At 54.7% G+C, this 16,495-nt stretch overlaps 6 protein-coding genes across 6 annotated transcripts; 1 reads left to right on the top strand and 5 right to left on the bottom strand.

Moving 5' to 3' along the window:
* Positions 1-949: 949 nt before the first annotated feature.
* On the bottom strand, positions 950-1,547 carry CCM_05300 (dolichyl-phosphate mannosyltransferase polypeptide 3; the record flags this gene model as incomplete). The annotated part of the gene is made up of 3 exons (XM_006670444.1): positions 950-1,111; positions 1,189-1,257; positions 1,347-1,547. The coding sequence occupies 3 exons, from the start codon at positions 1,545-1,547 to the stop codon at positions 950-952; spliced, it is 432 nt and encodes a 143-aa protein (XP_006670507.1).
* A 1,253-nt stretch (positions 1,548-2,800) lies between these two features.
* CCM_05299 (uncharacterized protein) lies at positions 2,801-3,604 on the bottom strand (the record flags this gene model as incomplete). The annotated part of the gene is made up of 1 exon (XM_006670443.1): positions 2,801-3,604. The coding sequence occupies one exon, from the start codon at positions 3,602-3,604 to the stop codon at positions 2,801-2,803; it is 804 nt and encodes a 267-aa protein (XP_006670506.1).
* Positions 3,605-7,632: 4,028 nt separating this feature from the next.
* On the bottom strand, positions 7,633-9,572 carry CCM_05298 (plastidic glucose transporter 4; the record flags this gene model as incomplete). The annotated part of the gene is made up of 4 exons (XM_006670442.1): positions 7,633-8,015; positions 8,089-8,714; positions 8,792-9,038; positions 9,089-9,572. The coding sequence occupies 4 exons, from the start codon at positions 9,570-9,572 to the stop codon at positions 7,633-7,635; spliced, it is 1,740 nt and encodes a 579-aa protein (XP_006670505.1).
* A 1,001-nt stretch (positions 9,573-10,573) lies between these two features.
* Positions 10,574-12,178, bottom strand: CCM_05297 (MFS hexose transporter, putative; the record flags this gene model as incomplete). The annotated part of the gene is made up of 2 exons (XM_006670441.1): positions 10,574-11,959; positions 12,026-12,178. 2 exons carry the CDS (start codon positions 12,176-12,178, stop codon positions 10,574-10,576), a joined length of 1,539 nt encoding a protein of 512 aa, XP_006670504.1.
* Positions 12,179-12,318: 140 nt separating this feature from the next.
* CCM_05296 (beta-glucosidase, putative) lies at positions 12,319-14,443 on the top strand (the record flags this gene model as incomplete). The annotated part of the gene is made up of 6 exons (XM_006670440.1): positions 12,319-12,591; positions 12,689-12,748; positions 12,788-13,276; positions 13,344-13,693; positions 13,750-14,243; positions 14,307-14,443. The coding sequence occupies 6 exons, from the start codon at positions 12,319-12,321 to the stop codon at positions 14,441-14,443; spliced, it is 1,803 nt and encodes a 600-aa protein (XP_006670503.1).
* Positions 14,444-14,651: 208 nt separating this feature from the next.
* CCM_05295 (C6 transcription factor, putative) lies at positions 14,652-16,362 on the bottom strand (the record flags this gene model as incomplete). The annotated part of the gene is made up of 4 exons (XM_006670439.1): positions 14,652-14,666; positions 14,727-16,129; positions 16,181-16,205; positions 16,264-16,362. 4 exons carry the CDS (start codon positions 16,360-16,362, stop codon positions 14,652-14,654), a joined length of 1,542 nt encoding a protein of 513 aa, XP_006670502.1.
* Positions 16,363-16,495: the final 133 nt, after the last annotated feature.

The following is a 16,495-nucleotide window of genomic DNA, read 5'->3' as shown; positions in this document are numbered from 1 at the left end:
CAAGGGCGGGCCGGCGCAGGCCGCCGCCGCGATGCGTCGGCAGGCCGAGCAGAGCAGCGACAAGACGGCGGCGGCGGCTCCGCCGCGGGACAGGGTCGTGCTCAGGAGCGCGGATCTGAGGTACTTGATGGGCAAGCAGGCCTACGACATTCCGATTGAGTCGGGAGGGAGCCGCAGAGATGACGCGCACATGCGGCTGGAATGGAAGATTGGCTTCGACTGGACGGGAGAGGCCGAGAGCAAGCTCGCCGTGCTGGACGGCGTGCCGGGAAAGTGTAAGTCTTTGCTCACACCATGTACAACCCCGTCGTTTCCTACGAACGGTGGCGCTAATGAGATATCGATAGGGAGGAGAGCCGATCGTCGCGGCAGCTTGGGCAAGCTAAGCCGCCTGTTCCAAGACTTGGTGAACGGAGGCGAGGACATTGATGTCGCCGCGCGCAAGGTCGCTGCCCTGTTGGTCGACGCCGCTGTTTAAGGGAGATATTGATACTGGGATGCATGCACAACACGAGACAATGACATGAGCGACGGGCGCATATACATCTGTTTGGGCTTTTTTGACATTTTTTTTTTGTTCAACTCATACTTGGGTAGCAAGTTTACCACCTTATTAGGTCGGCTTCTTCTCTTGGCTCAGTAAAAAGCCAAGCCAAAATTAATCATTCGAGGGCGAGTCTGGTTATCGCAGCCAGTCTTGTTCAAAGAAACCAACAAATCCCAGCGACCATTCGCTTAATCCCATCATTAGTACCGTAATATGACTGGTTTTTGTGATGCGTCCGTATTCCTCCTTCTGTTTTCTCTCTTCCCCTCGTACCCTCGTTCCCCAGCAATGAAAGACACAATGTGCTCTGTCCGAAAAGGGCGGCTTCAGGTTCTTCTTTCTTCGCTTCCTGCCTGTGCGCGGGGCACTATTTTCTGCACAAAAGTCGTAGTGTGTGGTATCTTAGTCGACGTCGACGCCGAGCTTGCGGAGGTCAACCTTGGCCAGGTCAATCTCCTGCATCAGCTCCTTGTGCGCGTCGGGGACATTGTTGAAGGTGAAGACGCCGAAGCCGAGACGGAAGAGGAGCAGCGCGCCAAAGGAGACGAGAGCCCAAAAGGGAAGCTGTGTGTGCGTGTTTGTTGCGCGCGTCAGTTGGTGCCGCCCGGTTCGGTGAGGACTTTGGAGGAGCGTTTGCTTACGACGGGGACGATTTGCTCCTGGACCAGAGCGGGAAGAGGAACGAGCTCGAGGTAGAGGGCGAGGTAAAGCTATTTGGCAACATGTTCAGTCACAATTAACCACGGACGTGGCGCGCTCCCGGCGAGGGGGGGTCGCATGCGGGATGGGAAAGACGTACGGAAGAGACCAAGAGGCCAAAGGAAATAGTCTGCTGTGCGCGCGTCATGATTGGCAGATGCTGGGTGCAAGGGAAAGACTGTAGTTGGTGGGAGGACGCAGACAAATGGAGGCGGGTTGATTTGAAGGTTGGTGACAAGCTTCTCGTGAGGGAGAACGTGTAAGGAGGCTCTAGCGCGTTGTTCAGGAACCAGGGGCGCATTATGTCAGCAATTTTGGACGGCGCAGGACAGAGTGTACAACAATGAATAATTGGAGAGAAAGCCGGAGGGTTATTTTTTAGAATTCACTTGAATATATTTTTTCAATTTGTTTCAATTCTTTCGGGCCTTTCGAAAAGCATTACATTGAGGCCTGGAGCAGGCGGATCATCATCTTTCCTCAACTGACCCGTCCATCACGCGGCGTTAAACGTACTGCGCAGGTATTCGATACTAACACACTCAGGTATGTAGCTAGGTAGTTACTTAGGTCTCAATCGATTTTGGTAACGTAGTGCGGTCAGTATTGGCCAAGCCGAGCGGTTCCATCAAGTAGGGAACTGATGCATCAAGTTTGTCACCAATTGCCCAACCTCTGCAGGGTGCCCGCATAAGAATAGCAATATCCCGCTACGCATAAAACTTGATGATGGCTGAGGGATCATGCGCGCCGGCGTGATGACGAATCTCCAGCTGGTTGATGAAGAAAGCAGGAAGCCTTACCCGGAGCCGCCAAAGAGTGGGGCCATTCGGCCGGTGGGCTCCGGTGGGCTTCCTAACCTCCGGTGATCGGGACGAAAGCGTGTTTCCGCGGGTACCAGTCCCTCCGATCCAGGCAGCGCTGTGGGATCCCCCACCGAGTGTTGAGCACTGGACTCCGGCTGCAGAGTCCTTTTCTGGGGGTCCGCGACCTGATGACCATCCCTGTGGCCAATAAAACTGCCAACGCAGCCTCGATCCTGTCGACATGAGACATGCATCATGTCGCTGTCTGTTACAGTGTCCACGCCCAATGAATGCAGGGAGACATTTAATCAGACCACTGAAAAAGCGCGATAATAATATGAAAAACACAATGACTCTTAAGAGCCTCGATATTTTCGGTTTATAATTTCGTCTTTGTATTTAGATAAAAATAAGTTGATCGTATAGTTTGTATCGTGCGATATGCTAAAAATGCTGATATTGCCAAAATGCCGTTCAAGTCGTATGCAATTTCTCTTATGATGTAGCCCAGTATGCAAGAGTCCCCTCATTCTCTGTGATGATATTGGCAGTGCTGTGCACATGCCAAAGGGTATATAAAACGCCGAGTATGCCCCACCGCTGTTGTGTCGAAGAAGAACAAAGGAAATCAAAAAAGGATTCATTAAAACATGCGTACCGTCAAGCCCGAGGAAAGAGAAGATGACCTAGACCCTGTCGTCCCGAAAGCAGAAAGGAACAAAAAACGCCAAAACAGAAACGCAGACGGCTACTCACGCCAGAAGCGCCAGCTCCTGCTGCGTCGCGCCGCCTGGTCGTCCTGGCGATGCTTCTCCCCGTGGTCCTCTTCCAGATGCAGGCGATATCTGCGGACGCTGCCCGTGTCGTCGTCAAAGGCCAGGTGCTTCTGGTCCGAGACCAGGCAGTCGGGGACTAGGTGCTTGCGGACCCAGCCCTTGACGCCGCGGCCGGCGGCGTCGATGGCAGCATACTCGAGACGGCGCGTGCTGTCGCTCGTCCAGTAGTGCGTCGTCTGGGGCAGCTCCGGCGCCATCAGGGCGGCGTCGTCGTCGGCCGCCGCCGCCGGCGGCTCCGCCAGCTCGATGAGGTCGAGCGTCGGAAACTGCACAAAGCCCGGCGGCTGCGACTGCGAGTACGACCGGACCGCGTACGGCGGTGCTTGCTGGTGGAGGTGGTGGTGGTGGTGGTGGTGGTTGCCGCCGGTATATGTATTGTACGAGCGCCGGGTGGACGGCCGCGACGAGCGCAGGCGCGGGGGGTTGGCGGACGCCGCCGACGACGAGTTGCGCCGCGTGACGGTGCTGCCCGACGGCGGCCGGCTGCTGGCGTTGGACATGGACGTGCGGCGCGGCGAGGACGGCTCGTAGGACTCGTACCCGGAGTCTTGGCGCTGCATCTTGGAAGCCTCAAACGGGTCAAAGTCGCGCTTGTGCTGCAGTCGCTGCTGGGCGTAGCAGTCGACGGGCTCCGGCGGCTCGACGAGCTCAATGTCGTTGAAGCTGTAGTAGGTTGTGTCCGACAGGGCCGGGCTGGCGCAGTGGTGCCGGCTCATGTTGGGAGCCTCTTGTTGGTGCGGAGAGGAGGAGGATAGGGCGGCGGGCGTGTTACAAGGTTTTGAGGCGCAGCTTTATAAAGCGGGGAGGGGTGTCCGAGGCGAAGGAGAATTGGCAAGACGGCGAAGAAGAAATGCGGATTGTGGGAGGGGGGGGAAGGCAAGAGTATATATAAGGAGGAGGTGATGATAATAGTTGGTGCGAATGCCTGCCGATCCAGGGGAAAGTGTCGTCGTAATGACCAATGACTGCAGGAAACCCTGGCCTGTTGAAGCGAGATGACGGAGAATGAGCATTCAAAGCGATTTGGCGGTCTGTACACCCCCGACGTTCCAGGATCAAAGGACACTCACTCTCTGCCTCAGCAACGGGGAAAGGTGCAGTGATCCAGGGCTGGGGGGGGTAAAGGGTAAGATGGTCCAACAACAACAACAAAGGTAGGCAGGTGGCAGGTGGGCGTGCAGTATTATTATTGAAACAAGACGCCGCAGGTAGTTATTATTTTTTTGTGCCGTGCCGGGTTCACCCACGAGGTTCGGCCAGGGTGGTGTTGGGACGGGGACAGGCTCAACTGTGGACCTTGTTCCTCAATAAGTCGGCGGTGAGAGACGAGGCACGGGGGGGAAACGCCAAGCGGGCACCCAGAGCGACGGAACAATTTAGTTAACTAGTAACTTCGTTGGTAGTCAGTCGCTGTCTATTGGTAGTGGTTGGAGTGGGTAAGGTATGTGCTGGCCGCAGCAAGCCGATGCAGCAGATGCGCGCGCGTGGGGGAGACTCGACAGCTAGCAAAGGAATAGCTGCCTACCTAGTGAACTAGCCGGTCGTGTGGTGGCTTGAAGAGAGGAGAGGGGGGCGGTGCCTGGGTCGGGGGGTATGTCGACTATCAAAGACCAAGACTGGCGGTATGGACAATGGAAAACGATGAATTGGTAACTAAGGAACGAATAAGTAAAGCGGAAGCGGAAAGTGTGCTGCGACTCGGTTGGCTGACAGGTTCTGTGTCGGTTCATGCAGAGTCGAGGGCTTTGGAAGCAAGAGAATGCTTGGTCAGATGATGCCGTAATACGGAGTCTTGTACAATGTGTGGCAGGCTGTGCGTCGAGGACGTGGGGTTGGGCGTTTGTCTTTCGCAATGCCTTTTGTGTCCTTTGTCGATTTGACGTTGGCTTCGGCTTCAAGGGTCTCTGGTTCGGTAACTACCTCAGTAGGTAGGTACCTAGGTACCTAGAGGTATTCAAGGACGCAGTAGCGTGCAGTCCAGCTCGCGGCCAGATGTGCTGATCCGAGTCTTCGTTGGGCATCCGAAAAGGGGACTGCTCGGCTGCATGCGAACTCGTCTCCAGAATACAGACGATTATTACTCCGTAGAGCGACGCAACAGCCAAGGACGGGCTCGCGTGGCTTGCAGCAAAGGGAATTGTAGCCGATGTCGCTGGTTATGTACCATAGGGCATAGGGCATGGGGGGTCAAGGTGTACCGACAGGTCGAGGAGAAACAAGCGTCCTTTATGAACAAGTACCGAGTATTAGTGTAGAGATGGACAAAGACGGGGGCAAGTCGACCATTGTATTTTTCTTCTCCTTTTTTGCAAGAGCCTTTCTTCTTATGAACCTCTGCAAGACGAGTGACCGAGGCTGGTCGCATCATCACCTGCCCAGAACATGTACTACAAGTGCCCCCCGCGACTTTTGTTACGTAGACTAGCCTCCAGTGGCGTACGTAACTAGGCACCTCCAATACGGACGGAATGTACATTTGGGTGGCGGGAGGAACCGCTGATTTGCCATTTATTTCTTGTCCCCCGCGTGAAACGTGCAAAGCCTTAGTGCCGGTGCTGGTCCATCATGTGATGCTTATAACGCACCGGCTGATAACGGCCGCTCCCGGGTCTGTGCTGTCTGTCGCACTTTGGACCAGTCGCTTTGCATGTGCTTTTACGCTTTTTACTTTTTACTCGTCTTAAATAGTTAACGGTAGCTAATGGTTGGTGGCCTTGTTCACAGGGCACACTGACCAGGAATAGTTAGCTGCCCAATGAGTGCTAACCATTCATCAGGCACTGAAACAAACGGAGCACTACTAAGGTACGGAGCATTGTACGTACAGCACCCACACACACACTGAAAAAGGCCACTAAGCGGACGCTGTACCAGTGGCCCTGTGGCTACCTACGCTCCGCTCCCGCGCCGCCTGACTTGCTGGCCCTCCTCTAAACTGACCCGAGCAATACTACCGACCGATTGATACGGAGTTACTGAGCCTGAATAAAACGCCTCCAACAGAGGCTACGGTATGGCCTCGCTACGGTATGGCCTCATCATCCATCCTCCGACTGAACCCTGGCCACGGCGCGACTGTGGAGCCACTAACGAGGCCGGGCCGCTGCCACGCTATCATCAGGCACCCATCGCTACCTGTGTTAATAGAGGTACTAAGGTACAACCATTCCACTAACGGGAGAGGCGCTCAAAAAATTGGCTCAAAGAGAAACAGCCATCTAGAACATTTCCAATTCTATGTCCTCTTTCCTCTGGTGGGCCTTGACTTTTTTGTCCACCACACTTTGCGGCTTACTACAATAGATGCAAGAAAGGCGCGGATAATTGTGACTAGATAAAATACGATAGAGCGGCTAGAGCAAACACGTAGAGAATAGAGAGTATAAAATCAATCTCTCTATAATTTTATAATCTCTGTAATTCATAATCTACACTTTTCGTCATGTCATGTCGACTTTTGGGGGCATGGGCTGTCCGCTGACATGTGCTGTCTGCTGGCATGTGCTGTGTCACAGATTCAGCATCACAACTGACGGCCCCAGCCAACTCTTCAGCCTCACTATTTGCATGTGAGCGCTACACGAGCAAACACTGAAGCATAGTACCGAGTACAACCCTTCTTACCGATGCGGGGCAAATGTCCGACGTGCGTCAGCTTTTCTTGTCGATCTTGTCATGCTCAATACTGTAATTTGCTGCAATAATACCCTACCCTACACTGCTGCAAACGAAGCTTCATCCAGCGTTCAGGGGCCACCTTCCACCTTCCAAACATGACCAATACACAGCTTGACTGTAAAATGTCGGTCGGAGAAAACTCGCGGAATCTTCTCAAGCCTCGTCCTTTGTCATGCCCATGCTCATATTCTTGCAGCCGCTCACCAAGCGCTTGCGATACTTGTCACCTTGTACACATGGGTAGGTAGACGTGTAACAATGGCTGCCGAGATGGCATGGCAACGCGACGAGCCTGCCTGCATGTGAAAACCGCCCAACAAGTCACACATCACTTGTGAAATGGTATATCGGAGGGTATTCCATTCAAATGACTACTACGGCACAAACACTTCATAGAGTCATCTCCGAAGGCTGCTATTTTAACAATAAGAATTGATCAAATGACAACAGGCTAAACCCAATTAGGTATTTATAGGTCGTAGTGGATACCAACGCTAACTAGCGCGACACTAGTCACCAATCAGAGAGCAGGACTGCCAACAACCACTATTAACTCTCGTGATGGCCTCTTCCTGTTTTCCTGCCATCAATACCCTCAACACCTCCCTCAACAGCCTTAAGAGCGCCGCAAGGTAGGCACCAGGCAGCCTCTTAGCCAGCGATGCAGAGATCAGCGATTTAGACGATACAAACGATACAGGCGATACAGGCGATACGGGCGATACGGGCGATACGGGCGATACGGGCGATACTATTATCGCAAATTCAGGGGCTAGAACGACGCCTTAACGAGTCAACAATCAACGCCGCCGCCGGCAGCGTTAATTATCAACTATCATTTCTAGCCGCCAGCTTCATCATAGCGAATTTATCAATTCCAGCCATTGTGGCAGCCTTAAGAGATGCAATCAATACTCGTTAAGAATTAACGCTGGTACTATCCCCTACAAAACTTTGGTGGAGTGGCTACGTGGGTCTATACCAATTAGGTTTAGCTTATTGTCATTTGATCAATTCTTGTTGTCAAAATAGCAGCCTTCGTCATCTCCGCCAAAAAAACACCCCTCTACGCGATCGGGCCATCCTCTGATTTGGGCTTCTTTGTTTGCTCCGCGAGAATCTTGCGGAATCTGCCCCTACACGCGTCACCCATCGTCTCCTTGACACCCTGCCAGTTCTCGCGCACAATATCCATTGTCGGTCGAGAAAAGACGAGATCGATTTCCTCCAATGTCTTGTTCTTGGTCTCGGGCATGAAGAGAATCTGATAGACCTCACCGATGACGGCGATGCCACCATAGAAACCGAGCATGAGACCCGTGGGGGTCATGGCGTCCCTCATCGCGCTAAAGTTGTAGGTGACGATGAAGGAAACCAGGAAAAGGAGAGCGCTGGATGTCGTCATGCCGTAACTTCGCAGGTAGGTGGGATAGACCTCGGACGGGATGACTATTGGAAACTGTTAGCATGTCTTGCCCCCCCAGGCCCAACGCCTCGTGCAGATGGTTTGCTGACAACATACCCCATGTCAAACAGGCATACGAGCCGAAAAAGCCCATGTAGATGATGAGACCGGTGAGGTAGATGCCTTCGGCCGCTTTCAGATTCGTGTGCGGGTCGAAAAGGTTGGCAACACCAATGAGGACGAGACCGATGAAGAAGCCCGGAAGCATCATGATGGCCCAGAAACGGCGTCCGCAAGTCTCCATCAGGAAAATGGCGGGAATGGTGCCCAGCAGCAGCGACCCGCCACCGACTAGAGACATGTAGTTTGCATCGTCGGCGTTGAAGCCGATCGTGTTCATCAAAACAGACATGTAATACATGATTGCGTTGACGCCCGTCGCCTGTCCGAGCACGATCATGATGTTGGCGTACACGAGCGCACGTCGCGCACGAGGGACACTGTGCCAGGGTTTGTTAGACACTTCCACGCCACCAGCAGCAAGGAAAAACACGTACGTGAGAAAGTCCATCCAGGGATAATTCTTGTTCTTGGCGCCCTCTTGAACGACAGTCTCCTCTTCCTGCACAGAGCTTGCCATGATGTAAAACTCTTCCTTGGACTCTGCCCCGGCGACACCGCGGATCCGCTTCCAGACCTTGAACGCCTCCAGCTTCTTGCCTTTATGCATGAGGTATCGGGGGCTTTCAGGGAGAAATAGCATGCTTCACATGGTCAGTACAAAGTGTCACTGAATCAGTCCAACGAGTCGAAATCTCACCCAAAGAACATGATGGTCGAGAACACCAGGGACGAGCCGAGGATATATCGCCAATTGCCGGGGACCTTGAGGAACATGGCAGCCACTGCATAGCCCAAAACCTCGCCGAGCGCAATGTTGAATTGGTACAAGGAGACCAGGTTGCCGCGAATTCGGCGCTCGACTGTTTCGGCGACATAGACGGGCACGGTACCACCCTCGAGACCGACACCCATGCCGAGAACAACTCGACCGGCAACCATCATGCCTGGATGGATGGTTAGAAAAATGATGTATCAGCGGTACATTGATACATACCAAAGTTGATCGAACCAGCCTCGAGCGCGGCACCGACGGTATAGAGCATGATGGAGATGAGAATGGCCCATTTGCGGCCAAAGTACTCGTTGGTGGGCGACAGGATGAGCGCGCCACCAACGGCGCCGAGAGGCATCCCCGCGTTGACCAGGCTGTTCTGGCGCTCCGAGAGGCCCAAGTCCCGCGGCAGGTACAGGTTGGCGCCGGAGATGAGGCTCTGGTCCAGCCCGGAGAGGAGACCGCCCATGCTGGCAAAGGCCACCAAGAGCCAGGTGAAGTGCTTGGGGTTGGCAAACTGCACCTGGAAGAAGCCCGTCTTCAGGCCGCCGGCGGCTTCCAGCTCGTGCTCCATGTCCGCGATGAAGTCGTCTACCTCGGCGGTGCTGGCACCACCGCCGTCGCGGCGGACCTTTTCGAGCGCGTCCACGTGTGGCTTCTCCATGTCGGTGCCGTCGATGGAGGACGACTTTCTGTCTGTAGCCATGATGGGCAGGGCGAGAAATGCAGGCACGCCAGTGCAATGCAAAGGAAACAAGATTTTGGCGAGGAAGGGGGGAGGGGATTGCGGTCAGACAACGACTTTTGTACTAGATGGGGGGGTGGTAGGGTTGCATTTATACAGGTAGCATGAGCGGACCGGCGCTTTGCTCAGAATGGCCTCGACAACATGCCGCATCCTGGGGAGCCACACGGTGCATGTCTGGGGCCATCACCATCTGCGGGGAGTGATTATTTCATCCATTCAATAACCCGGGGAGAATGCGGACTGCATTCTGGGTCCGGTAGTCTCGCGGCATTTGAAAAGGCAAATACTATCCTCGCTGGTGTCTCCGGCTGGGGCTTGCAGTAGTGGCGGTTGGCCAGCGCCACATCGGCCGAGCCGGGGCTTTCATTCGGCGGGCGATCAGTGGCCATCCACTTGTCGGCCCGGGTGGCTGAAATTCGATGAAGTTCTTGGCCAAGCGCCTCCACAATCGTCGAGGGCAATGCACACGCTAGAACACATGTTTCCACTAACTAGGCAGCAGCTTTAACTTGCTACGAATGGTTCCGTCCTGGCGAGTGGGCGACACGGACGATTGGGATGCCCATGCCCCATGACAGGTGGAGGCTTCAGTAGCCGATCAAGTGAGTAAATGAAAAGGGCCGCCTTTGAGTCAATTGCCGTGTCGCTAGTGTCATACTATTTCGTTCTGCAACACTTGAACTTTGTACTGGGTGGGGGTTGCTCAGGTAGGTTGAGTTGAACAGGCGATTGTCGACGCAGATTTGCCATGGTAATCGACTTGAGCGCCATAAGTCTTCTTGGTTCGGGGATAACGTTTGGATGAGTCGTACACTAATGGTCCGGCTGCTGCCGCCTTGGCCAAGACGATGCCAACCAAGTCAAGATTCCAAGACAAGAATGGCACAATAACGCGGGAATAATGCCTCGTTTGTCAAAGCAACGCGCCACGAGGATTCCACCTTTATACTTATAGCTCGCTAAACCGCCACCTTTTCCTCCGCCATGGCGTCCTCCCTATCCACCTTGGCAGCCTTCTCGGCGAATTCCCTCCTGGCGCCGTCGCCCTCGAACAGGTTGGCCAGCTCCTCCAGCGTCGGGCCCGCCGTCTCGACGAAGAAGAAGTACACCACCAGGAAGATGATGGTGACCCAGACACAGTAGTAAATATAAAACTTCCACCCAATGTTCTGCAGCGCAATCGGGTTCACGTAGCCACCAAAGATGGAGGCGACCTGGATCGTCAGCAGCACAAACGCCCATGTCTTGGCGCGCATCTGATACGTTACAATCTCTAGCGGATACGTCACCACCAGGTTCGTCCACGCAAAGGTGTAGAATGCTTGGAAGACAAAGATGCAGGCCAGCACAAGACGGCCGGCCGCGAGCGAGTTGTGCGCCAGGTACTGCTGCGCGGCCACGGTCCAGACGACAAAGGTCACGACGACGCCGCCGGAGCCGACGACGAAAAAGGTGCGCCGCTTGAACTTGTCAATCATGACCGTCACGCCGAGGGAGACAATGTACTGCCACAGCGTCACCATGCCGTTGACCAGGGTTATGTCCTTGTCCGACTTGAGCCCCGTCTCTTTGAGGATCTGCGCGAGGTAGTTGGACACGAGCAGGTTGCCGGAGCTCTGACTGAAGATGGCCGTGGCGAAGCAGAGTGCGATGCGCTTCTGATTGGCCGTCGACGAGAAAAAGGCCTTCCAGGTCATGTTTTGCTCGCGTTCGCTGGCCAGCGCTTGCTGTATCTCGCGGAACTCAGAGTCGACCAGCGGGGAGTTGGCATCGCATTCGCCGTGGTACTTGACGAGGATCGCGCGCGCCTCGTCGGGGCGTCCTTTGGCGACGAGCCAGCGCGGCGACTCGGGGCAAAAGTAGATGAGGCAGAGTTGATAGGCAGAGGGGACGACTTGTATCAAAGTCGGGAGCCGCCACGACCAGGAACCAGGAATGCGAAAGCAGCCATACGTAGCCCAGGCGCCAATGACGTAGCCCAATACAATGGATGTGTTGTAAAACGTTGTGACTTGCACTCGTTCTTTTGGGTGGCTCAACTCGGTCACCAAAACCGGCGCACCCATTTGGATCAAGGATGATCCGATGCCGAGCACAATCTTGCCGCCAATGTACATGTTCAGCGACGTTGCGAAAAACTCCACCAAGACGCCGGTGATGATGACGACGGACCCCAGTGCTGTAGGCAATCGACGGCCCATTTTATCTCCGATCCAGTTGAGGAAGATGAAGGGAATGACGCCACCGATGGCATTGGCTGCGCCGAAGAAGCCCAGCTTCGAGCCAGTCGGGTGTCCGAATTGATCCTGCCAGGTAGGCAGAACCTGCATGCCGTTCGTCATGGACTGAAAAACACCCCTCAAGTCAGTCATTCAGGCAGCTGGCAGCTAGAAAACCACGAGTTGACTCACCCCATCGATACCCAGCGCTGCACTCGCCAGGAGCGACGACGTGAGCAGAAAGTACAGGAGAATGCCGTTCTTGCGGCGCCAAAACGGTGGCACCGATGTCAGGTCGAGGACCGGTATAATGCTGTCCACGGCACGAGCGGCTGAAGGAGCCATCATGCACTGTGCGTGATCCTGCAGCGATTATGGGCACGTTGTGCGGGTCTCGTTGTTATATATCCTTGCTTTGCCGAGAAAAGATCCCCCAAGGATCAATAGAGGTGGAACACGTGGAAGCTTACTGGCAAGTCCCAACAATGAGGCTCGACTTTGTGAGCAGGGGTGGTGGTGCATGCTTCATGACAGCAGCACTGCGACTACCTATATACTCGGAAGGAAGCCATTCGCGTCTCGATCTTTTTTTACCCCAGATGATGCGCTTTCCACGTTTTGCGGGCGCCTCTCCTTCCCCACGGGGTTCGCCAGGCACGGCAGATCGGAGAATCGGAGAATTAGAGAAGCGGCGAACTGGGGAGCGCAGAACGCCATGGCGCATCTTGTCCGAAATTCGAGATGATCAACCAAGCCTCGTTATATTACGCCGAAATTCCGGAGAAATGAATCAAGCTCTGGATGCCTTCGCCTTCGCGTGAGCCGCGAGTCTGACCCGCTCCGACTTGACACTAGGCTTCTCGGAACCTTGGTCCATATGTCTGCGCTATATATTCATCCATCATCTTGACAATTGTACGTGCAAGTTACTGAAAGGACTTCACGGTTTCCTAGTTACAACGACAAGTCGCAACACAGACAGCTGCCATGACCGCCTCTGCTCTCCCGTCCGACTTTGAATGGGGCTTTGCCACGGCCGCCTACCAGATCGAGGGCGCAGTAAACGAGGGTGGCCGCGGAAAGTGTATCTGGGACACATTTTGCCATCTTGAACCCTCGCGCACCAAGAATGCCCATGGCGACGTTGCGTGTGATCACTATCACCGGTTCGAGGACGACTTTGATCTGCTGAGCAAGTATGGCGCCGGCGCGTATCGGTTCTCCATCGCGTGGTCCAGGATAATACCGCTCGGGGGAAGAAACGATGCAGTTAATGAACAGGGAATCGACTTTTACAACCGCTTGATTGACTCACTGCTACGCCGGGGTATCAAACCGTGGGTCACGCTCTACCATTGGGACCTGCCACAGGCGCTGCACGACCGCTATGGTGGGTGGTTAAATGTGGAGGAAGTCCAAAAAGACTTTGAGAGGTACTCGCGGGTTTGCTATGAGAGATTTGGCGATCGAGTCAAGAATTGGATCACAATAAATGAGCCCTGGATTCAAGCTGTATATGTCAGTCATCATATCTGGAACACGGGGCAAGAAAGAAAAGCTGATGGTGAGACAGGGCTATGCTACCGGAGGCAATGCGCCGGGCAGAAGCAGCACAAATCCTCAATGTACCGAAGGCGACACTGCAAGAGAGCCATGGATCGTGGGAAAGGCGCTGATCATGAGCCATGCGCGTGCTGTCGTTGCCTACAACCAAGACTTCCGCCAACGTCAGCGAGGGACGATTGGTATCTCACTAAACGGTGACTACTACGAGCCGTGGGATGCAGCAAGCAGCCAGGATACCGAAGCAGCCGAGCGTCGCATGGAATTCCACATTGGGTGGTTTGCGAATCCCATCTTGTAAGTGGACGAGGAAAAGTTTCAAGCTCAAGTCGGCAACTAATGGTTCTGGCTAGCTTGGCAAAAGACTACCCCGATTCAATGCGCAAGCAGCTGGGAAACCGCTTGCCTGCCTTTTCCGAGGAGGACTTTGCGACGCTGGCGGCTGCTGAAACCGACTTTTACGGAATGAACTACTACACGTCCCAGTTCGCGCGGCACAGAGCCCAAGAGGCGCCTGAAACGGATGTTTTGGGGAACGTGCAAGAGCTCCAGAGCAACAAGCAAGGCGAGTCTGTCGGTGCAGAGAGCGGCGTGCACTGGCTTCGCTCATGCCCGGACCTGTTTCGCAAGCATCTCACCAGAGTTTACCGACTGTATAAGAAGCCCATCTACATTACGGAGAACGGATGCCCTTGCCCGGGCGAGGATCAAATGACCAAGGAAGAGTCGGTCAACGACCCGTTTCGACTGCAGTATTTCAAGGACCACCTCGATGCGATTGGCAAGTCGAGACAGGATGGCGCCGTCATCAGTGGTTATTTCGCTTGGTCCCTAATGGACAACTTGGGTAAGAAATTCCGTGGTACTGATTTTCTTTGTATTTTTTCTTCAGATGGCTGACTTGAAATAGAATGGTCAGACGGCTTTGGCCCTCGATTTGGCGTGACATACACAGACTATGAGACGTTGGAGCGGACGCCCAAGAAATCAGCGCTTCTTCTCCAGGAACTTATTGCGGAACGACAGCAGTCGCCGCCTGGCAAATGACAGATACTTGGTATAGATTGAACACATGGTATATACAAGACAAAAGATAGCCATTATAATATCCACGAAGAATGGTTGCGCAGCGCGTCAGATGCCTTTGAATCTAGCCGTGTCAAGATATCCAGCAATACATCAAAGTCTCCGCGCGCACGTGCCGCAATGGGGGAATTTGGATTTCGGTGAATGATGGCCATCAAACTAGCGCCAATTAAGCGAAGCTTTTCTACCTGTGGAATCGATTAGAAGGTAACGACGGCGAAGAAAACAACTGGACAAGACGTACATAGGGTTCTCCGTTTAGCTGCAGAGCCCAGAATGGAACTTCATGTATGACCCGCAGCGCATCTCGGACAATGTCCGTCTTTTGCAGATCAGTCTGCTCCATGCCGGCAGTCAGATAGGACAGGTGCTCAAACTTTTGCACAACGACCATGCGCAAGCAGTGCATGGACACTTGAAGATTCGCACACTGTATCGTGAACTGATTCGACTGCGACGTCTCAGACTTTGAAGTGGGGGGTGCAAAAGAGTGCGATTTTAAGAAGGATGGCAGATCATCCAGGCTTGTGATGAAGGCAATGTACAGGGGGTCAATGATTTCGCGTTGCGGTGGGCTCAGGGTGTTTGCGAGGCCGCCGTCCTGTGACGTCTTTGCCTGATCTTGAATGACGCGAAGGGCGAGCAGCAGGTCCGATGCCGCACTCCACAGCCGGATATTGGCGTTGAAGCCGAGTATGAGCTTCTGCCGCTTAGTCGAGGCGGGCTCACTTGAGTGCACGCTGTTGGGAGACACGGGCGTTTGCGACTCCTCCTCGATGCCGGTCGGGTACGTGGCCGTGACGCCGCACTCAAACGAGTACTTGTGCATGGTGATTGGCCTGTTGTTGAGAATGGCGGCCGACTTGTCGCCCATGTAGACGATCCAGAACACGCGGCGGCGCATCTCGGCCTCGACCGGATACAGGCCCTCGTAGCTCGTCTCGTCGTGCAGGCGCATGACCTGCGCCAGACGCGTAGCCTCGCCGAAAATGTGCCACGAAAACTTGGGCTTGCCCGCGGCATGGACGCAGTTGGAGTGGAAGTAGCGAATGGTGATGGAGCTCGCGCTGGGGCTCTCGAGGTCCGCCTCCATGTAGTCGGCCAGGCAGCCCCGCGAGGCGTGCAGGAAGACCGAGGCCACGGCGTCGCCGCTCGGGAAAATATCGGCGGGCAGCAGGAAGGCGGCCTCGGCGCAGACGGCGGTGATGAGGGTAAAGGCGGCCTCGGCGCACGTTTCCAGGTGTGGCGCGCGGTCCGAGGGGACAAAGTAGGCCAGGTTGTCCCGGAGGCTGGGTTCGTGGACAAGAGGCGTCAGAGGATACAGATACTCGAAGAAGAGGTCTATGCACTGGTTCACGACGGCTTCAAAGTGCAGGCCGCGGGCCGTGACTTGGTCGACCAGACGTGTCCATCGCGCGAGGACGGGCACCTCTGCGCTGTCTGGGGGACTTGTGATGCTGCGAGGCAGCAGGTTGGCATCAAGGGCCGTGGCGCTCGAGGCACTCCATGGCTGCTGTGTCGTTGACGTGCCGAAACTGAGGCGGCCAGTCGGCGAATGCTGATCGAATCGCAGAGGCGGAATGTCCGAAAAGCTCGGCGTATTACCGTCGGCGGTGGCTTTCTTCTTGGTCTTGGGACCCCTCCGAGCTGTTGGAAGATCAAAGGTACAGGCTGCCCTCGCTGCGAGACATTGCGCACAGTTACCGGACAGCAGAAGATGGCACTGGAGATTTTTGGTCAGAGGGCTTTCGGAGAATTACAGCGGGCGTTTTTGTTTGTACCTTGCATTTTCTCCGACGGCATCGGTCACAGGCTCTAGCGCCGAGCTGCCTTCGCTCCTTGACCACTACGTCCGAGGCGGAAGCCACAGATTCAGCCATTTTCCAGACATGACGGCGAAATTGCTCTTTGCGACGCGAAAAAAAAACAAGGCACCAAAGACGAAGGAATCGGGGGGTGCCGTGTCCAAGATATACTCTGGCGTTTTTCGGGAAGCGGGCTCGACTTCCGCTT

The sequence above is a fragment of the Cordyceps militaris genome (genome assembly GCF_000225605.1).
Source record: "Cordyceps militaris CM01 unplaced genomic scaffold CCM_S00004, whole genome shotgun sequence".
NCBI classification, from domain to species: Eukaryota; Fungi; Ascomycota; class Sordariomycetes; order Hypocreales; family Cordycipitaceae; genus Cordyceps; species Cordyceps militaris.
The sequence above is the reverse complement of the archived record's forward strand: the minus strand, read 5'-3'. Positions and strand labels throughout refer to the sequence as shown.